Source organism: Macrobrachium rosenbergii, chromosome 36 (assembly GCF_040412425.1).
Source record: "Macrobrachium rosenbergii isolate ZJJX-2024 chromosome 36, ASM4041242v1, whole genome shotgun sequence".
Taxonomy (NCBI): Eukaryota; Metazoa; Arthropoda; class Malacostraca; order Decapoda; family Palaemonidae; genus Macrobrachium; species Macrobrachium rosenbergii.
Window position 1 is genome coordinate 17,961,090 of NC_089776.1, and position 23,343 is coordinate 17,984,432.

The 23,343-nt window shown below is 35.3% G+C and overlaps 2 protein-coding genes across 5 annotated transcripts in view; one reads left to right on the top strand and one right to left on the bottom strand.

Annotated features, from left to right (window-relative positions):
- The window catches only part of Pat1 (Protein interacting with APP tail-1), a 362,655-nt gene extending 344,504 nt beyond the window's left edge, over positions 1–18,151 (bottom strand). The window contains exons 1-3 of one of the 2 annotated variants that reach the window (XM_067080971.1): positions 17,254–17,336; positions 13,865–14,015; positions 5,045–5,127 (exon numbers count right to left, since the gene is read on the bottom strand). The gene's annotated coding sequence lies outside the window, so the exon portion shown is untranslated. Of the gene's footprint in view, positions 1–5,044; positions 5,128–13,864; positions 14,016–17,253; positions 17,337–17,517 lie in introns of those variants that run through there. The other variant, XM_067080970.1, reaches the window with a different exon arrangement.
- Positions 11,875–23,343, top strand: part of LOC136824984 (gamma-aminobutyric acid receptor alpha-like) — a 78,805-nt gene continuing 67,336 nt past the window's right edge. The window contains exons 1-3 of one of the 3 annotated variants that reach the window (XM_067080973.1): positions 11,875–11,980; positions 20,612–20,700; positions 21,145–21,222. In XM_067080973.1, the coding sequence (XP_066937074.1) occupies positions 20,630–20,700; positions 21,145–21,222 (149 nt within the window). In that variant the 5' untranslated portion in view covers positions 11,875–11,980; positions 20,612–20,629. Of the gene's footprint in view, positions 11,981–12,309; positions 12,439–20,611; positions 20,701–21,144; positions 21,223–23,343 lie in introns of those variants that run through there. The other 2 variants (XM_067080972.1, XM_067080974.1) reach the window with 2 other exon arrangements.

Below are 23,343 nucleotides of genomic sequence, written 5' to 3' on the forward strand. Positions count from 1 at the left end.
GAAGAAATATAAAAATAATTTTACAAAGAAAGCTCATATAAATGACAGATGGGGATTACAAAGGAAAAAAATATGTACCTGGAATCCAACACAACTGAAGAATTAGGAGAACTGCTAAAAAAGGGTTAAATATTTAAGAGGCTTTTACAAAGGCTTAGGCTCAACCGTTCAGAAGCAAGGACAGGACAATTAAAAGATTATAAAAATAGGTGACCGACCACCAAAAAATGCTATAAAAGTACACCTCAATAATCCTCTTTTCTTTTTTAAACAATAAAAATTTTTGGAAGATGAACATTTAAAAAAAAATTATATTAAACATATGAATACATAGGAAATACATATAAGGTAACTAATTTGTAATTAAAGCAGTGATTTGATCTTTTAGGTTGTTCTTGAACATTTTTCTAATACTGGGGTCCAAATAATATATGCCAGGGCTAAGGTTAAAATTACAGCTGGAAGTAAGCTGTATAATAGCGGATTCTAAAAGAGTTTGTGAAGAGAAATCTTTCAACCTGGCAATCACTGAACTTTCAGTTAAATTGATCCTGTGAGAGTTTTCACTTAAATGAATGAAAATTGCATTGGATGTTTGCTCTGTTTTTACAGAACACTTATGTTGTTTAATACGTACATCTAAATCCTTGCTAGGTTGGACAATATAAAAAGAGGGGTAGTCCAAACATGGAATTTTATATATTACGTTATTACTTTCTTTAGGGCTATTTTTTTATTACCATTCCTTTTAGTGTGTTATTATAGGAAAAACCAGGTTGATATTAAAAGATTTTAACAGTGATTTTTATGTTTTCAAAACCACTAAAATAATGCAAGCTAAAAGTGTTCGTAGGGGTTTCTTTCTTTTTATGGGCTTTATTATAAAAAATATCTAATATATGTGAAGGATAACATAACTCTGTCCCTATTTTTCTTATATATTCGATTTCTTGATCCATATACTGGGGACTGACAATGTGCATAGCTCGTAAAAACATTAGAAGAAAAAATTGATATTTTATCATTAAGGTTTTTGGCCTGAATAAAAATGGACATAAGTTAAGTTGTTGGTTGGTGCCCTATAAATACTGAATTTGCATTGAGATGGTTCCCTATGTATTAAAACATCTAAGAAAGGGAGACAATTGTCTTTTTATAATTCTAAAGCAAACTTAATGGATGGTACCTGGTTATTCGAATTAGAGAGTAAATCATTTACATCAACACCAGCAAACAAAACAACTAAAATACCGTCAACATATCTATACCACTTTAAAGGAATATAAATGATATCAGGTAAATATCGTTTTTCAAAGAATTCCATATACAAGTTTGAGAGGAGTGGGGATAAAGGGTCGCCCATTGCCATACCAAATATTTGATAAAATTCATCATTGAATATAAACTTACAATCACAAATGCACAATCTAGTAAGTGCAATAATATGACTTACAGGTAGAGGTATATAATTCATGATGGATTAATTCATTACTATGATACTCTAAAATAGAATCTGTAGGAACCTTAGTAAAAAGAGAACAAATATCAAAACTAACGAATCTATCAGTGGGGCAAAAAGTGATTTTGCTTAATTTATCAACTAAATCTAGAGAATTTTATATGTGAAAATTGTAGATAGTTACAAGTAATGGGGACACGAGCTTGGTAATCTACCTTGAAAGTTTATGTGATATTGAGCCAACAGTACTGATAATGTTTTGGCAGTTCTACTAATTCTTCAATTGTGTTGGATTCCAGATACATATTTTTTCCTTTGTAATCCCATCTGTCATTTATATGAGCTTTCTTTGTAAACTTATTTTTATATTTCTTCAGTCTGCTAAGCAAAGGACTATAAGTCGAAAGGCCTTGCAGCACTCCATTGTTTCTTTTTCCTTCGTGGATTTTGTCTTATATATACATAATATATTATATATATATATATATATATATATATATATATATATATATATATATATATATATATATATATATATATATATATATATACCTATAATAAGGGTCAAAGACGAACACAGAGCATATTATATTCATCCCGGTCACGGGCAGGAACATAAAAGCAGATAACATAGTAAACCATTTATTCCAACGTTTCGTGATTCTCAATCACATCTTCATGGATATCTACAATAATAAAGTACAATGTATAAATATTAAATTATAAAGAAAAAGGGAAAAACTTGAATTTTTTAATAAATACAAAGTGAACTAAAACTAACAACGACAGAACATAAAAGATTTTAGATTGGTGAGGAAGGACAACATGTTTAAACATGTGGTGTTTAGAGATAAAGTATTTGAGAAACAAAAGAGTTGAAACAAAACAACATACTTGATTTAAATAAATGATTTGTACAGACAAAACAAAAGAGTTAAAGCAAACACTGGGGACTGACCTGCTGTTGAGAGGCTAAGAACAAACTAAGAATATAATATACAAAGATTTTTCAGGTGGCAGACAGATAATTGAGATAAATATAAGGGTACAGTAGTCGTTTGACAATTCAACAAGGGAACACGTTTAATATTTAATGTTTCCAGAATGAGTAGTTCTTGCGAAATGCTTGTGTGCCCAGTAATTTTAAAATCTTCATATCTGATTTCTATTTTGCATTTGATGATATGATTACGTTACGTTAGAAGATTCTGGATTAGCTAAGCGGCATCCTGTTCTATAACTAACGCCCCCTGTGGGAATCGGCCCTCACCCTGAGAAGCTGTCTGGTGGATCCGATATATATTTTCCAAAATTACATTTCAGACAATTGTATTCATAGACAACACAAGACGACATCAAAGGGGGTAGCTGATCCTTGAATCTGAAAAGAGAACCGCTGTTTTTTGGATTCTTAGGTATTAATTTGAGATCAATGGCCCCTATATATTTTTGAACCGTCTTAATGAAATCCTTCTGAAAGTCATCATATACAAAAGGAAAGGCTTGCGTATAATGGGAGTTTTGGTTCGTCAGAACTCTTAGGTCTGTTGGACATTTTTTTATTAAGCAATTTTTAAAGAATCCTAAAGAAGATGTGAGCAGGGAAACAGTTATTGGAGAAGCATTGTTTTAGAAAGACGATTTCTTGGTGAAAGAGGGTCCAGTGTGATGTAAGGGATATAGCACAATGTAAAAGGGTGAGAAAAAAGTTTAATTTAAAATTGAAAAAGCAAAAGCTAAAGAAATTGGACCCCAGGCCGGTAAAAGTTTTCTCCCTTAATATAGAGGTATTGAACCTATTGTTATCTTTAGTTACAAGTATGTCTAAATGCTTTTCGAGTTATGTTCTTTTTCAATGGTGAAGGTGATATTATGACGAGTTAGAAAATTTTAAGAAGTGAGTGCTCAGCATCCATCGTGATCCTGTCTAAATAAAATGGAAGTGTCTTCTACAAACCTAGCATAAAATAGAGGACGATAGGCCAAGGGACACTCATCGACAATGTGCTCCTCCAGGGAGCACATAAAGATGTTAGTGAATGAAGGTCCGAGAAGAGAACCCATGGCCATCACCTCAATTTGCCTAAAAGTATGCCATTACAAATAAAGGCAGTGTCCAACTCATTCTGGAAACATTAAATATTAAATAACGTGTTCCCTCATTGAATTGTCAAACAACCGCTGTATCCTTATATTTATCTTAACACTGTGTCTGCCTGCCTGAAAAATCTTTGTATATTATATTCTTAGTTTGTTCTTAGCCTCTAAACAGGAGGTCAGTCCCCAATGTTTTTAAGTATATTGTTTGTTTTAACTCTTTTGTTTCTGAATTCATCTGTGATAAACACAGATCAATCTAAGATCTTTATGTTCTGTCCTTTGAGTTTTAGTTTACTTTATTTATGAAAAATTTTTAAACTTTTTCCCTTTATAATTTGGTATTTATACAAACTTTTTTATTGTAGAAGATATCCAAGATGTTTGAGAATCACTTTGGAATAAAATTTGATCTGCTTTTAGACCCGGATGCATATTGTACAGTATATATATATGTGTGAAGAACTATAAAAATAGGTATAATGAAGAAGAAAATCACGACAAATAAAGCTAAAGGAAGAACAGAAGAGTTTTATTTCTGGTAGTATCTCCATCCTTCTATTGTTCGTAAAGTGTGTTACTACTGACATATAACACTCTTCCCTTCTTCCATCAGTTTCATTTTTATAGGCCTTTCTCCCCCTCTCTCTTTTCAACATACATACTTATATACATACATATAAATATATATATATATATATATATATATATATATATATATATATATATATATATATATATGCATGTACATATAACTATAAAAATAGGTATAATATATATATATATGTTACAGTCAACACGAAAATCAGTCATTACATAGTGACTAAAGCCAATCACGGAATGAACTTAGGGTTTCATCCCAGGAGCTATACTAAACACAGAAATATAACACCCCCTTCTTCCATCAGTTTCTCACTTTTTAGGCCTTTTAGTACTACCAAATGTCCCCTAAGTGCTCGCGTGATGACTGAAATTTCAACATTATAATGACTGATTACGCATGTTGACATAAATATATATATATCATATATATATATCAATTTTTGTCTGTTTATCTATCTTTATATATATATATCTATATATATATATATATACACATATATATATTCACACGTATATCAGTCTTTGTCTATTTATCTGTCTGTCTATCTATTTATCTATTAACACACATATATAAATATATTTTTATATATAGTAAGAATATATATATATATATTTTATATTAACTTTACACAATTGTTCTGAGCATTAATACAATTACTAAGAGGACCTCACTGAAACTGGATGGTATCTAGCAGAGTTGTTTATTCAGAAAATTACAAGCTTTCCAGGACTAACAGTGTCCGGTCATTCTACGGATACTTGACAACGAGGATTGTTAGTCCTAGAAAGCTTGTAATTTTCTGAATAAACAACTCCACTAGATACCTTCCAGTTTCAATGAGGTCCTGTTAGTAAATATATTTATATATATAATTATTTACTTACAAAATTATGCCTTCATGAAGAGGAACTTCAGATCTCCGATTGCTGCCAACCAGCAAGTCTTCTGGCCCTTGTTCAGCCCAGGCCTGAAGGAAAGAAAATGGGATAAGAAATGACGAATAACAGTGATATGACAATACGGATTATTCGTTTCAAAGAATTTTGAGCATATTTTGATTAAAAGGAGGAAGATCTTCAGAATTAGGTGAGGCTCAGCAGTACAAGTTCCTGTCAATTCAATTAGGTAAGTTTACAACAAAGTTACAATACTACTTTATGGTGCCACGCACCAGTGCCACCGCTGTAAATCTGACTTGTTTGTTTATAATAATAATAATTTTCTACTCATGTAACTGAAGACCAGTATCTGCAAGGAATGTCTGTGCTGATGGCTTGCTGTGTTTGAAAGATGGTAAACGCCACTTAAAAGATAGGGGGGTCAAACGCTTGGGGGTAAAATAGAGGAAGGAAGAGGATTCCACATTTTGAAAAAAACATTTACGGAGGCCTGATCATCACGATTGTTCTCTGATTCACGAACCTCACATAGCATCTGTGGGATCTTGAAGCATGCTGATTACAACAGAACAGAGAAAGCACTATCAGTTTATCTTAAAAGGTGGCAGTCATGGGAAATTTAATTTTATTGGTTTTGTCAGCAACTTGCATAGCCTACTCCAGAAGTTATCAGTGTCCTCCGTTTTCCCTGTCCTAATATACGAATCCTGTTCGTGAGCAAGAACTGTCATAGTCTAAGAGGCCGAGATTAAGCTGGTCTGCTTCTGTCTATTTTTCCCTACTGTCATAAACAAATGGTCGACAAGAGATAAAAGAAACGATAAATTACAACTTATCTGCTAATTATTCAGCTATGGTAGTATATCAATTATCATCTCTTATGACTGGAGGTAAAAATTACTATTAGTAGGACATAAAGTCTGATCTAAGCAGCGAAAAACTGGGCGTGAAATGAAAAGTGATTGGGTACGAAGCTGGTCATCTTTAATTATTCATTTTTTAACTTTGTAAGACTTTCTCAATGAATTCTAGTATAACAATTATGCACACACAGGAACACAAATGTACACACACACACACACACACACACACATATATATATATATATATATATATATATATATATATATATATATATATATATATATATAAATATAAACGTTTCAGTTGCCAGGTGGTTAATTAGGCCGTCCTTATATCAGTACGGGTACTTTCACAAATCAGGTCGCTTGCAAGGTTAGGGGTTCATTGGTTAACAGGTCTGGTGTGAATCTCAGGACTCAATCACCCAAACGAAGCCATTGCTGGCATAAGTGCAGTGTTTGATCGAAATTCAAACGAGGAAAAAATGCAATATATTTGTAATTTCTTAGCATCATTTACAACAGAATTTTTTAAAAGCACTTCTGTTTTGTCTGTGAAAACGCAACGCTCATTGTTTTAAACCCACTTGCGAGAGATCTATCCTGAAGATAGGGAAGTCAACAAAGATTGAAGAGTATGGATAAAGTGGCTGAGATCAAATGGTATTGGTAAGTAACCTCATTCAGACGGTGACGCAAAACTGTCATTCCAGCCCCAAATGCCCCCAAGACCAGACAAAGAAGTGATTAAGCTTAGTATTGGTAGCACTTTCTTAAAAAAAAACAAATGCATTACTGATGCTTGCAATCGGTCCTGCTCGTTTCGGCCAAGGTCTATAGAAGTATCTCTATAGACTTTAGTTTCGGCCGTATCATCCAAAAGAACGTAAGACGTTAAGTTTATGGTATTTACCGTCATTATTTGATGTTTTGCGTACATCCCCGAGGGGCTGGTACTAAACACGGAGCCCATTTTGCACGTCAACGTGCTTACAGCCTAAATGACTAATGTCGAAACGACCCGAACTCCTTGCAACAGACCTCAGGGATGAAGAGCGAGCGGTAATGGGTCAAAATGACGCTGAAAGCCAACTGAGTGAAAGCACGAAAGTTACATTAATCAGATTCATGCCTACAGCTGAGAGTTCCACTGATGGAGTCCGATTCCTCTGGGATTCGGATTCCAAACTCGATGCGTCAAGTTCGGAAAGGGGGCAAACGATTTGTGGGGCTTGATATTCATCTCTTTTTGTGACTTTTCGATGTGATAAAATGTTCATTAAATTATTTTACGACACCTTTTTTCCGAAGTTTCTGAATATAGTGAAAGAGACGGAGTTTCTTTCGCAGTAAAACGTCCAAGACTTGCAAACAGACACATTATGTTTCTTTCGCACGAAATATAATACATATCATATATTTCTCTACCACACAGACACATTATGTATATATATATTTCAAATATTGCGTCACAATATATTTATATGTATAAATATTTCATAGCTTCAAATTTGATCAATTTTAAATTAAACTGTTTTATCAATTTTAAATTAAACTACACCTTAATACATCGTGCTTTATCTCTTACATCGGACTGGGCCCTCTTTCGTCAAGAAATCGTCTTTTTACAGCAATGCTTCAGCAGCAGTTGTTTCCCTATTCGTTTATCACAGGATTCTCAAAAAACTCCTAAATAAAAAATTCTCTAACAGGCCAAGGTGTTTGCATGTGCCTGAACTCCCAATATATGCAACTTTTCCTTTCTTATATGAAGACAATTTTCGGAGGGATTTCATTAAAATCGTCCAAAAATATATTGGGGCCATCGGTCTTAAACTAATACCAAAGAACCCCAAAAGTATCGGGTCTCTTATCAGATTTAAGGATCCGCTCCCGCCTTTGATTGTAGTCTGAGTATAATTGTCCTAAGAGTAATTCAGGAAAATAGATTGGATCCACCAGGCGACTTCTCGAGGGCCGATTCCCACAGGGGGGTAAGTTACAGAACCGGGTGCCGACTGGCTAATCCAGAATCATCTAACATACGCAGCCATACCATTAAATGCAAAACGGAAATCAGCTATGAAGATTATAAGATTAAATGGTTATACAATCCACAAGAACTACTTATTCTTGAAACACTAACTATTAAACAACGAGTTCCCTCGTTGAACTATCAAACAACCACAGTACCCTGGTATTTGTCTTAACTCTCCGCCTTTCTCTGAATTTTGTTTTATTCTTAGTAATGTTATTAACCTCTAGAATGGAAGGTTAGCCTTCAGTGTTTTTTAAATGCGTCTGTATTTAAGTGTCTTGTCTGTTCTTAACAATATTATCCTTTTGTATTCTGTTTTTATAAGTTTTTTCGCTTACTTTTGACGTCTTTTTAAAGTCTTGTAAACAGCTCTTTTAATATATATATATATATATATATATATATATATATATATATATATATATATATATATATATATATATATATATATATATATATATATATATATATATATATATATATATATATATATATATATATATATATAGCGATAAATAACCCAGAACTTCCTTTCATCTTACCTAAGGAATAACTTTCACCCAAAATAATTATAAATTATAAATGCACCTGCCATGTGCGATGCCCTTTGGGTGCAAGTTTTCCTTAAGTATAGTAAATTTGATATTGGGTCATTTTTGACGTAGTATTTTGAAGTGAAAATAAATCGGGTGTACAATTAGTGATCACACACGCATATATATATTACACACACACACACATATAAAATATTGTGTTTATGTCTATGACATTTTAATCTTGTATACTAAATTCTTGTGCACTCATGCCAACAAACAAACTGCACTACCTAGATAATATCAGATATCTGGTCGAGGGAGCGGCAAACTTCACTACCGCTGTCATATTCTCTAGCGAATATGATACCAGCCAATTGTTTATTGACGTTTAGCGACTCGGGCTGACGTCTAACATGACCGACTGAGAGATCTTGAAGTGAAGCGCTGAAATTTTAAAATGAGAATCTGATTAAATAAACTTCTTAATTCAAGCTGTTTAAAACCAGCATCAGGTTAAATGAAAGGGTGGTGTATAAGTTAAAATAAAGGCCGGGAAGGTCTCACGATGTTCGACAGAGTACGCGGCTGAATTCAAACTTGTGGGGGTTTTAGAGAATCAATGCGCTGAAGATCAAAATCTAACGGTACGCGAGTTACGAGATTCAAATTATGATATTTGAAAAGGCACGAAGAAGGAAATATGTAATACTGAAAATGAAGGTGACCTGCTGCAAATCACCTTTTTATAAAAACAAGTACTTTTACCGTAGCCTAACTGGAATAGAACCTTGTCAGAGCATACCGAAAAGGGACCCAAGATTCTGGTTTTACTTATATCGTCGGCTGTGTACTGACAAGTACATCCAAAGTGTGAAATCATCTAGAAATTAAGTGGTTATTGTGTCTAGTATAAATATATATATGTTTGCTGAAAAGTTACCAGTAGATACAAACACACACATCCACCGTGCTAGGCCGTCTATATATATACATATATATTATAGATATATGTATGTGTATATATACATATATCTATTTATACATATATTATATAGAAATATATGTATATATACTGTACCTGTATATATTGAAAATTATTAAATCACACAGGTATTTGTTAATGACTGATTGAATATGAAATTTAGGTCTTGAAGACCAAGCGCCGGAACCCATCAGAATTATTCTGCGCCGTAATGAAGGTGAAGACTATAAATTAATATGATTGATAATGAATAGACGAATGATGACATACTAGTAAAATTCATTTTTAAAATATGAACGTAAAAAATGAAAAATATTAGATACAACCAACTAAAAATAAATATTAAACTTTTATATTTAAAATACATACACTTAGTATATAAAGTAAACATGACTAAAATCTTTATTAAATATACTAAGATCATATCTCATTAAAATAACCAGATTCTTTCAGATAACCCATAAGGTCATCTACCTCAAAGTCATCATTTAAAATTTCTAAAATAGTCTTCCCAGTTATTTTGTCCTAAGGCGATTAGATTTAGAACAGTGCACCAGCATATGCTCAACGGATAGCTGACTACCACAGTGAGCGCAAACTGGGGCACTGGCTCCCTCTAAAATATAGCTATGGGTGAAGCGGGTATGGTCAGTCCTAAGATGTGTTAGGATGACCTCAAATCTTCCGCTACGATTAAAAACCGAACTCCAAAAATCGATACTTTTTCTAATGTTTCTGTAATGAAATTCCAAAAGTGATGGGAGACAAAAATTATCAATAAGGGTAGGCGTGATACTGAGCTAAACTTTGCGGATGGGTTACAACGTGCAAAAGTTGTGTCAAACGAAGTCTTCTTCAAAAATATGAAATGTGGTCTCAATGTGCACGAAGTAGAAAGTCAGTCAATGGTGGCGAATTACCTGCGATGATGTTAAAATTGCTGCTATGTGAATTCGTGAATGTAACTTTGCAGCTGACAATCGATGGCATTACGAGAAAACATACACGGTTAGTCACCAGCATGAAAGGGATTCATTATTATTCTACAGTTTAAGTACTGTTTCACTGCATATAACAGAGTGCATTGCAACATTATGAGATGAAATTCAAAGAACAGTGTAATATTCTGCAATCTTGAGAAAAACTACAACATTCTTACTTGTTCAAATGATCTATTTAAAAAGGCACATTTGATATAAGAGGACAACAACAACAGTAATAATAATAATAATAATAATAATAATAATAATAATAATAATAATAATAATAATAAAACTTTGGGTTCGCTTTCAACGCAGCATGGAAACTTCTGTGAACGTTAGTATGGTACTGTTTTAAAATTCACCATTTACTTACATGTTATATTCTTTCGGACCCTTTGACCTGTTTACCTTACTAAATTAATGTCTTTCTAGTTTATTTTCTAAAGTATTCCTTTCGGGCCCCGGGAAGCCCCTGCGGGAGATACATTTCATTTCCGAGTTACGAGTTGCCGAACAATAATCGAAGTAGCATCACTGATTTATTTTATCCCTGTGAAACCCACTGCCTAGGTATAAATACTCCTTAATAATGAAGTTAATTTGATTGCAACAATGAAATACAACCATACTTGAATGTCCCGGGGAATCCTTTCGCAAGTTTAGGCTGCAGTGCCTACAACAGGCACCTATTTTTCTAGTCTGGGCTTTGCTCAATAGTAGGGTTGGGTTACGTAACTTAGCGGATGGGACAGGCCGAGGTTCCCTGTGACGTTTTTACGCTAAGATATCTTTGTGGATAGACCAGGTTATAGAGATGACTTTTTAATCCGTGACATCCACTCACGCATGAGAAGTTAATCCATGACACCCTTCAGGACAGGCAACTGGTATGGCCATTAGTCCATTACAGCAACCTGACTGGGTAAGTAACCTTTATGTTTAATTATCGCAATGTTAGGAGGGGCAAATGAAGCCCAAAGGCTTCATACATGGTATGCTCTAATCCAGTCTCACTTCCAACTGTCTATGATAGTATAAGTTTTCCGAGTTTGTGCACAAGCAAGAAGAGGCGGTACAAAACCAGGAAATCAAAATTCACCTTTTCCAGTCGCGATCCTACACATGCTATTTTGGATGTAATGAAACTATTGCTTTGGAGAAAATTACCAAGCGGCCAAATTTCATAAATGTAAATCAAGTAAACAGAATGACGCAGTCTAGGTCTATTACTTTCCAGTAACCTTAAAAAATCGTGAACTAATTTAATGATTTGCTCACCCAAGTGTTCTTATCGACAACACCACATTCTCCGGCAGAATACTAAATATGGTTCAGATACCTCTGTCGACTACTAGACAGAAATGCTTCAAAGCCTGAACAAGCCTAGTGAAGATAGGGGGACGTCTTGGAACTGGCTCTGTACAGTAAACTACAACCGTTTACCAAGTTTTACGCGGCTACCCCTTTACATGGAAGGCTGCGCAAGTCTTGTCAATCTGGTTGCGAAGTCTTTAGCAAGGTTAGTTTGGATAGTTTTGGATAGAAATGAAACTCTTTAATCATGCAACCATACTAACTTAAGTTTATGCTCTGTGTACGGACCGTTGTAAAGTCGTCAGGCATTCCGGGCTTTCGACCATCTATGGTATAGTATTACCTAGGGATCTCTAGAATCTGCTCAGTGTCCTTCATTTTTAGAAATGTACCTGCAGTAGAACTAAGGTTTCAATGACTGAAAGGATACACAGTAAACAGTGCAAATAAAATTAAGTGATGCCTTCCTAAAGTAGGTTCAAGGGATTTAACCCTAAAGCGTCAATAATATGGAGTGGAGATCCCCCTGCCAAGCGTGTGACCTTGGGCGACCCTACTGAAAGTGCCGGTCCAGCATAACAGTACGATAGTGTCGAGTAAAAACACTAAGTCAACATTTTTTTCTCAAGTTTAACTACTATACAACTATGTAATCTTTTATAAGTTAATAATTACTGTGTAATATATTTCAAAATATTATTGTTCTAAGGTCTGCTGTAGCTGAAGTAAAGAACTGTATTTTAATTAGAAAACGTCTTGTAAACAAATCAATGAGGAAAAGGCCAGCAAATTAATTTCTTTCTATTCTGAGGCAATGGAACGATACTTAGGGATAATTGTTAAAGGAGGACTACCATAAAGTAATTTTCACTAACTTGGAGGAATATTGTAATTCAAAAAAGTCAAAATAATAAAAATAGCTGCAAAATCAGTATGCATAGGCCTAGCGCTTACATGACAAAGATTCTTTTCCATGTTGATACCATTCTTATAGGCTATTTTTTCCTTAGCAAGATGATTTGATAACTTTTACCACAAATTATTTTCATTCTTTCGAAATCAAATAGTAATTAAAATAAAGTTTAAGTAATATAACATCTTACCAGATGACTAGTTTGAGGACACACGCCTAGCCTAAGCTACCAAACTGCATCTTGCTATACTAACCTAAGAGACATTTGGCTCGATGAAACCTACATTAATCTAAGATTTGTTACACATCAAAAATACAACTGTTTTTCACTTCGAATTGAGTAATAGAAGTGGTTTTCTATGGTTTGGTTAAGCCATCCTGTAATACTCTCACAATAACATGCTTCAAAGATGAGATGCTGACACAACCAATAACACATAAGCCTACTTATTACTAAGCAAGATCGTTTTTGCTCTATATTATGTGGCATACAGGATTATTGATGTTGCAATTTCAAGACTGAAGTCACCATTGCATTTACGTGATGAAAATACATGTTGACAGAGAAAGCGTATCTACGGCTATTGAGACATTTATCTGACTGACATTAGATTATGGATTGGCCAATTAAATTTCATTATGCTTTGTTTACTTGTCAAATATTATTCCATTTTCTCTAGAAGAGTTCCTGCGTCCATTTTGGCAATTACGAGCTGTGCAATGTACAATATCATTAATGAAATAAGGAACAAAAAATAATCGCAATCAGCCCGTTCAATTCGTGAGGTTACTGGGTTTTCAAGATGGCCACAAGGCTTTGCAGAGCCCCCCTGGTGGATGACCACCAAACTGCATAGTTCTAGTATACAGATAACACCTCCAGATATTATTAACCTTCTATGCATTTAACACAACCGTTTTGAAATAAATAAGTCGCCTCTTCTGTTGTAAAGGTAAACTTTAGTCTTTAGTGCTGATTAGGTAGCTGCAGCACCACATATCTTTGTCCTTTTTTGGTCATTTTATAATGAAATAAGTAAATGACAATTCAGTAGTTATTTACTATCTATTCTGAATTGGGGTTAACTTATAAGGAACATGTACTTAGGCTATACAGTACTCTGAGAATAGGAAAGGATAAGTGGGTTCTTCCAAACATTTCTGCAAACCACCAACCTTTGCTGTGTTGTTATTTCAGAAGTTTCCAGCATGTTGTTCTGAGAATTTGTGATCTTGAATTCAGTAATTTATCCAGCTGGTAGGTGGTTACTGGACAAGATATTCTTGTACTTGAAGAGAGTTGTGATGAGATTTCCATAGAGTCCTTCTTAGGTATCAGGGGAAAATGCAAGTTGAGTGTTAAAGTAAAAGTTGAGTACAGTAGTGCTATTGCAGCTTGTAAGTGAAGCAAGGATTCTGTTGTTTTTTTTACTCAGAACTTTTTCTTTACTATGGCTCCTCTTGAAATACACATCACAACAAGGACACAATGACAATACAGAATATTGGAAGAACCACAAACAAAAAAGGATTAATATGTGCAAAACATAAGGAATTAATTTATGATGTTAGCAAACATAAAATGTTAATGAAGATAAATGATAATAGAATCTTTAAGGAAATGAGGCAAGAAACGTAAATTTAAATTTGATAATAAATGAGTTTGTAAATTCTCACATTCTCCCACCAACTAAAAGAGTGCAATGACATTGCACATGAAAAGGATGACTTAACTATTGAATAAATAACTAAGACAGGAAGAAGCAAGGAGTAAATTCAATTGAAGGGGGTAATTTAGCAAAAATTATGTGACTTAGTAATTTACAACCTGAAGAATCAACATCTAACAGGTCTACCTTATACTGTTTCATCTCATGCACAATGACTCCACACTCATTAATGTAAGTGTGAACACCCTTGAATGAGACATCAAATTTTGGTGACAGTTCAGTTAGTTTGAAACTTTCATCTATAATATAAAGAATGTCTAAAAATTCCTCTTTCAGCAAAATGAGGGCTACTGTTTAATTATCATCACAGATGGGCAAACAAGAAATGACTTTGAATGCATAGCCAGAGAGAAAACTATGCAAATATACAAGTTTGTTGGAAATATAATGTTCCGCAAGAATTAACTCAGTTGTTAAATTATGTCAAGAAGTTTTTAAAATTGTTAAATTTGTTAGCTGATTTTAAAACTCTAATTTGTTAATTTGCCTTGCAGGTCAGTTTAGGCAACTTAACACCCATCACAGACTTACTCGGGCTAACATTTACTTGAGATCGCATTTATAAACTGTTGAGTTGTTGGTCTAGCTCTGCTAATCTATCTAGAACTAGATCATAATAATCCACCTGTTTAGTTATTTCACTTAATTTACTAGGATCATCTTCACCAGCATCGTAATCTATCTTCAGAAGATTACGGTAGTAGATGAACAAATTTTGGATCTATTCGTAAGTCACGATGCTGGTGAAGATGATCCTAGTAAATCAAGTGAAATAACTAAACAGGTGGATTACCATGATCTAGTTCTAGATAGATTAGCTTAGCTAGAACAACAACTCGACAGTTTACAAAAACAATCTCAAGTAAATATTAGCTCAAGCAAGTCTGTGATGACTGTTACGTTGCCTAAACTGATCTGCAAGGAATTCGATGGCAAACTGATTGACTTCGAAACAAAAAACTGATTTTCAATTCATCTTCTGAAAGGGCATCAAGATTCCCCAAGGCAACAGTTATGCGGGACTTATAACCTGCCTGCTTTTTGATAAGGGGAGTAAGATCGGACAATGCAGTCACTTTTGAGAAAAAAGTTACTCTCAAAAGGCATTAAAAAAGTTATATGACACAAGAGAAACTCCAACCCATGCAAAAATCAATATTTATGACAAAATTAATACTTATGAGGGCAAAACAAACGTAACCAAAACTAGACATGAAACTGATTAAATAGGTTAGGTTAATCAAATGGGGCAAATGTTGAATGAATACGATAGGCTAGGCTAATCGAATAGGGCAAAAGCTGATTGAGTAGCTAGGCTAGGCTAATTGAAATGTCCAATGCTGAAAGAATAGCTAAGCTCGGTTAATTGAAATGACAAATGTTGAATTAACAGGCTAGGCTAGGCTAATCAAAATTGCAAATGCTGAAAAAGTAGCTAGGTTAGGCTAACAGAAATATCGAATGCTGAAAGAACAGTTAAATCTTTAAAGAAATGAGGCAAGAACGGTAAATTTAAATTTGGTAATACCAAGTACTAGCTCCATGCCTGTTTTTACCTTGAAATTGGTTTTTTCTAACTTTTAGGGCATCTGATACTGGCATTGGTTTGTTTGTTGTCGGACAACTGTTATTTGCCCCCTAACTCTAACAGTAAAGGGGACTGTGGGAATTTTCTGGTTTTGGGTGGGGAGAACACAGAAATGGAGTGGACATGTTTACATTGAGACGGCACCCTCTGGAGGGGAAAACGAGATAGCCATTCTTCCCAGGAGGGAGTAAATGCATTTAATAATGTTTAGTACTGGCACAGGGGATGGAATGTCCCCCTTCTCTGTTTAGTACTGGCCCGCAAAACTGTTATCAGTTATTGCACTTGCAGTTTATGAACCGTTCCAAACAGATATACCCGTTGCCTGTCTTGTGAAGATCGCTAATAAATCCCTTTTGGGTGGACTTCAGGGTTAATTACATTCGTGCAACAAAAATTGAAGATAAATTCATTTAGCAACCAAAAACCTGTAGAAAAAGTCACGTTTGAAGGAAATTGCCGCCGTGGAGCTACTACTTAGATCTACCTTAAATCTGATAATAAACAAATGTGTAAATTCTCACAATATAACATCTTACCAGATGAGTAGTTTGAGGGCATAAGCCTTGGCTAAGCTACCAAACTACAATTTTTGCTACTACCAACCTACAAGACTTTTGGTTTGATGAAAACCTACATTAATCCCAGAGATGGGTAAAACTATAGAACAGCTCCGCAAGGACTATTACCTTGAAAATTGATTTTTCCTAAACTTTCTGTTCGTGATGAAGGAGGGAGGTTGTTTATTGTTGGTCTATTATCATTAACTACATAACTCTATCCAACATGGTTGAGGACCCTTTAGGAACACAGGGTTTGGGCAGGGGAAATCGCTGATAGAAAGACCTGACTGTCATGTTGTTGTGGAATGGTTCCGCGCATGCGCCAGTCATTAGGGAGCCAGATGTTCAAGAAGGGATTGGCTAAGGAAAACTGTTATAAAAGGAACTACACTAACCTAACGTACCCTAACCTAACCTAGTAGCCTAGGCCACGTTACTTAGCCGCGAGGCTCCGCCCCATGGGTGAAGGATCCTCCACTTTTTACCAAAAGTTCCCCTATAACACTGCGCATGCGCGATAGCATTCCTGGAAGGCCAGCACACAATAACTTGTCAGTTCTGAGGTTAATTACAGTCGACGGCCAAAAAATAACGGTAATTTCTCAATAAGCAACCAAATTACTACAGGAAAAGTAAAATTCCAAGGTAATACCATGATTTGTTACACATCAAAAATAAAACTACTTTTCACTTCGAACAGAGTAACAGAAGTGGCTTTCTACGGTTTGGTTAAGCCATCCTACAATACTCTCACAGTGACATGCTTCAAAGATGAAATGCAGACAATAACAAACGAGCCTACTTACTAAGCAAGATCCTTTTTGCTCTATATTACGTGGCATGCAGGATTGTTGATGTTGCAGTTTCAAGACTGAAGTTACCATTGCATTTATGTGCAGAAAATATATGTTGACGGGGAAAGTATCTACTGCTAAATAAGACATTTACCTGGCTGGCACAAGATTATGGATTGAGCGAATAAGTTTCGTTTTGCTTTGTTTACCGAAAATGTTATTCCATTTTCTCTTGAAGAGTTCCTGTGCCCAATATGGCGATTACAAGCTGCGCATTTTACAGTATCATTAGTGAAATAAGGAACAAAAAATAACCGCAATCGCACTGAGCCCCTGTTCAATTTGCGCGGTTACTGGGCTTTTCAAGATGGCCACAAGGATCAACTGAGGACAACCTCATCCCCTGGTAGACGGACACCAAACTGTGTAGTACTAGAATACTTCACAGATAACACCTCCAGATATTATTAACCTTCAGTGGATTTAACACAACCGTTTTGAAAGAAGTCACCCCTTCTCTTGTATAAACTTTAGTCTTTAGCGTTAATTTGGTAGCAGCAGCAACGCTCTCCTTGTCCTTAAGTAAATGACAATTCAGTAATCACTAAATATTGATATGGATTAATTTTCAATAATTCGTATTTTCCTTTATTTGAATTCTTTTTGGCTTTTTCTTTTCACAACACTTGCATCGTTGTCGTTGTTTGGTTTGACAGAACGCTTAAGTTGACAGAAGGCACATGAAAAATATTAGCATACTATCGAGTTGCTAAGACTCTGAATCAGACATCAGGCAGGGTTACCAACTCGATTCAATCCGCCAGAAAATTTGGGAAAAAAAAGCTAGATCCCGCTGGACATTTTTCTCTTTAAAGCTGAATTTTCCTCTAGAACTAGATATAGATTAAACATAAATTTTTTATCAACTGGAAATGGTGCACATAAAAAACTGAACAAACTTGCCATAAAATGGACTACAGAAAAAACTTGATGTAGAAGCCTGAGGCTCTGAATCGACGTGTAGGCCTACCAAGGTTCCAATCTTTTTGCAGTTGGTAGGTAGAACAACATTTATTATTTCTAATCAGCCCGAATTTTATTGTAATGTGAGGGACGTTAACATCTTATACTCCATTCGGTTCCTCAGCTTGGATTTTATATTATTCATGGCAATGAACACACGTTCTACTTCAGCATCTGAATGAGGAGGAATTAAAATAGAAATGGCAAATTGTGAAAGTTCTCCAAAAGGGTTATTTCCAGACGTATCTTTGTAGGATAGCACTTCACACCAAAAGCTTCAGTATCCTTAGTATTGTTCCACTGAATTTAATGAATTTTACTGTGTTGTATAGCAGAAATCTTGTCTTCCGATACGCCCATCAATTCCAATAAACTAAGAATTGGTTCCTTGTTTGGATGGAGGACGTTTCCAAAAGACAATGATGATTTATATTCATAAAGTTTTCAGGTTGTCTGGTAGCCTTTGCTTCAGCTGATGATACAAACATAAAAGGGATTTCTTCAACCTTTCCCTTAAGCACTTTTCATCTTCCTTGTCTATTTTCTTCTCATTTTTCAATTCTTGAATTTTTCTTTCGAATCTGTACCCTAAGTAAGGGTGAGAATCTAAGTCTTCTTCAATCTTATTTTAACGGCTTTTACCCATTTTTGTATGGGATCAAATCTGGCAGTTGGGACTATTATTTGGCTTTATTTGGTCTCGACTGATTTGACATGAGAGGTACGTATGTTTCAGATCATCTCACAACGCCCTTTCTTCCTTATTTGTTGTTCTTGGCGATTCAAAAGATGTTTGTTATGTTTTTGAACTTCTAGGATAGGTTGCAAGAATAAGTCAAAAACATCCATTTTTTTTAAGCAAACTTTATACATATCAAATAAATCCCGGGATTTCTAATGGAAACATCTCTGCCTGGATTTTAACTATGTCAAAACGAAGTGAGTTTTCAACTCAACCCATTGTGATAAAATGCAAGTGAACTGCAGTCACTTAGTTTATTTGCAACTGATTTGGTGAGAAGATATAGCCATCTTGTTGTTATTGATTCAAAAAGTTTGCTGGTATTTTGAGGGGGATAGGATGCAAGAATTATAAAAACATTATTTGTTTCATATCAATAACATTTTGTGAGAGACACCTGTTTTACTATGAAGATAGCCTTTTCAACTGAAAACCATTGTGATAAAATGCTGAACTGCTCATAAGAAATTTGTCTAGATTTGCTGGTATTTTGGGGGACACTGACAGCTGTCTTACGGAAGATACTGAAAACCACGCATATGTCTAGTTGCAATGAATGACAAACACACCGAAACAGGATCAATGAAGGCACTTCTTTCTTCAGTCTCCGATGGACACCATTGTTTACGTTAATCATTATGCTAGCATTGTCAGTGCCTGTCATTACAAGATTACGTAATTCCAGCATTTTATTTTTCAATTCTCCTTTCAAAGCATCAACAATTGATTCTGCATCACTTGCTTCTAATTCAACAAGATTTAAAAAGGTCGACACAACTTTTTTGTCATTAATGACGAAATATATGAAAACAATGCCTAACATTTTGTGAACACTTATGTCATTTGACTCATCCAAGAGCAAGCTGTATTTGCCATCACCAATGCCCTTCACTAAATAATTTTCAAAATGGGGACCAAGTACATTTTTGATGATCTCAGAACATTTTGTCCTGTGCATCTTAAGTTTGGAAGTAACTTTACTGTCATCAACCGCAGATTTCAGCATAACTGTCAAATGATCATAATTCACAATGGCAGCATGGCATGCAAGATACAAGGCAACATTACCTTCCAAGGCGTGAGGTTCCATCATATTTCTGAACGATGAACCTTAAGATGTTTGTCACTGGAGTTAACATGCTTCTTCGTTTTAGTCAGAGTATTTTGCAGTTAAATTTGCTTTGCATAAACAACAATAGGCTTTAGATGAATCTCCTTGAACTTCCCGTACCCAATCTTGAATTCATTAGCCTTAAGCCATTCACTTCTAAATTTTGTTTGTATTGTTTCACTTTTGGCATGATTAACAACTATAGCTTAGACTCACCTTTAAACAAGTCGGTCTGTTTCTTAGTGCTCTATTTTTAGGTTTTAGACATTTCAACCATCATGTCCGATTGATAGGAACAACTCTTAGGTTGTACGAAGATTGTCGGAGAATTATATACTCTACTGACTTTTTTTCCCTCCCTTCTCCCACCAGAACGGAGACCTGACAGCGATGGTCAAGTGGTGGTGGTGTTGTCTATCTACCGTTACGTTGTCGGTCCTTGTCTTGTCGGGAATTATCAGGTGAGTGGTGGTGATTATGGCATTGGGGGAACGATTTTTTTTTTTTTTTTTGCTTGTATCGCGTTTCTTGACAAAGCTTATAATAAGCAAGAGTGGTACTGAGAGGTTTGCCTGTTGTTTTAAAGAGGTAAGCGTAGAAAATGAGTCTAAACATGTGATAACCTCCTAAAGACGTTCTTTAATACAACGGTATTGAAAACTTGATGTGATTACAATGATAACTCGGGAAACAGCTGTTGATGGTATGACGTCTCTCTCTCTCTCTCTCTCTGATTTAGATGTGGTGATTTTTTGAATACTTAAAGAAAGAGCAGGCTGTTGAGTGTCTTGTCCCTCCTCCTCTCGGGACCCCCACCCTTCATTCCCCGTCCTTTTCTCTCCTAGGCTCCCAATCACTGAGCTGCTGGACTTCGTGCTCATTCTAATGACTTTCTCCACCTTCAGGGTAAAGGCTGAACGAAGAAGCAGACGCCCGAAGGAGTTTCCCGATGCAAACAAAAACCTTCCGAATTTTACCTTACGGTAAGTTTACATTATTTTAGGATCGCATTTGAGTTGCTTTGTTGGGATGTTGTGTTGGATAAAACAGAACATCATGGATATAAAACTATTGCAAATGCGTGTACGTGGTGTTTTTTTCAGATATCTACACGTACTGTAGCCTTGAGTGTTCCAAAATATGTTTCTTGCAGTGATTGCTAAGGAACGGTCCACAATTAAAGATAGATCACTGACAAGATATTTGATAAATTTAAAAGCAAACCTGAAGCTGAAAGCTGCAGCTTAAAGTTAAAAAGGAGAATTTTTACTGATCCCTAATAAAGATTAAGTATTAATCTGGCAACAGTGCTCAGTGGTGCTACGTATTTCACATTCAGATGTTGAATGGTCAGGGAAGGTGTTATTAATATATTTTTTTATTTCATTTTTTAAAAAGAATAAAGTGCGTGGTATGAGCAACCTAATGTCATTTTCTAAAAAAAGACGACGTCAGGGCACATTTGATTGAAATAGACACATCTTGACGGTGAAAAGTCCAGTTCATTGCATGATCCTACCACATGTGAATTGTGAAGAAGGAAAATGACCTGATGAAACTTAATTTCACCACAGATTTGGATCATAAATTGGCACATACTTTCAAATCGAGTTTTGAATTTCATTCATAGAATATCCTCCATTAATACATATAACAACTGAATGGCTTAGCTGTCTCTGTGCTTGGCTTTTCAGCCAAAATATTATTATGCATTTATTCGCCAGTCTCATATTTTGTTCATATAAAATTCGGAATAAAAATTAAATGGATAAATTAGGATCAGTAAATAAAGACCAAGAGTAAGCTACTCTGTGCATGAAAGATACTTTTTCTGTTATCAATTACAAAGAAAGTAAGAATGTTTGTATCGAAATTTCCATCTTATGTTTAACTGTTCTGTTCAACCGTGATGAAAATCTTTTATTGTCAGGCGATCGCTGAGATACAATCAATACTTTTTGTGCTTATTCTGGAGGCAAAAATTTGATTTTGCTTCTGATTGACCGATGCATTTGAATTGTGACCTTTTGGTGGGTGGTGAGCAAAGCTGCCCGAGTTTTTGCCATTTACGGGCAGCTTCAGTTATCCACAATTTGCTCGCGTGTTACGGGCTGCTCTAAGGAGCAAGGGCCCGTGCTGGCACAAGGCCAGCTAAATCTGAAACAACATCGCGTGAAAGGTCGGCAACCATCAAACCTCAGTAGCTATTCAAGCTAAGTATGCCTTAGTTTGACCAGACCACTGAGCTGATTAACAGCTCTCCTGAGGCTGGCCCAGAGGATTAGATTTATTTTACGTGGCTATACTAATTGGTTACCTAGCAACGGGACCTACAGCTTATTGTGGAATCCGAAGCACATTATAGCGAGAAATGAATTTCTATCACAAGAAATAAATTCCTCTAATTCTTCATTGGCCGGTCGGAGAATCGAACGCTAGGCCATCAGAATGCTAGGTGAGAACGGAACCCACCCACGCAATGAGGAACTAGTAGCTATTCAGATCTTGACTTAGAAAGACCATCTATATTCCCCGTCTCAAGTACGAACATTGAGGAAAATAAAGTAAAGCGGAATGAGAAGGAAGTTTTATTAGAATATATCCGCAAATACAAAGAACATGCAGCTTTATGGAAATTTAAATCTAAAGAATATGACAATCAGATATCTAGAAATAAGGGGATATTTGCTCTTCGGGAGATACTAAAAGAACTAGAACTGTTCACGGGACAACATTATGAGGAAAATAAATAGTCATTCTCATGTTTGTGTCCTTGTACTTGATAAAAGAAATGAAAGCCTCAGCAGATCTAAATATACTGCCTCGGTCATTCTCATACAGTTACGCCGGTCCTGCGGCTGTGGTCTCAGATCAAAAGGAAGTTCGCATGAGAAATTTGGTAATTTTTTAACTACCAATCTTTTCTCCACCAGGATATATATTTTTTCTTTTTCCTTAGTTAAGTTAAGTGTATCCTGCGTTAACCAGAATACTGAGCTGATTAACAGCTCTCCTAGGGCTGGCCCGAAGGATTAGAATTGTTTTACATGGCTAAGACCCAACTGGTTACCTAGCAACGGGACCTACAGCTTATTGTGGAATCC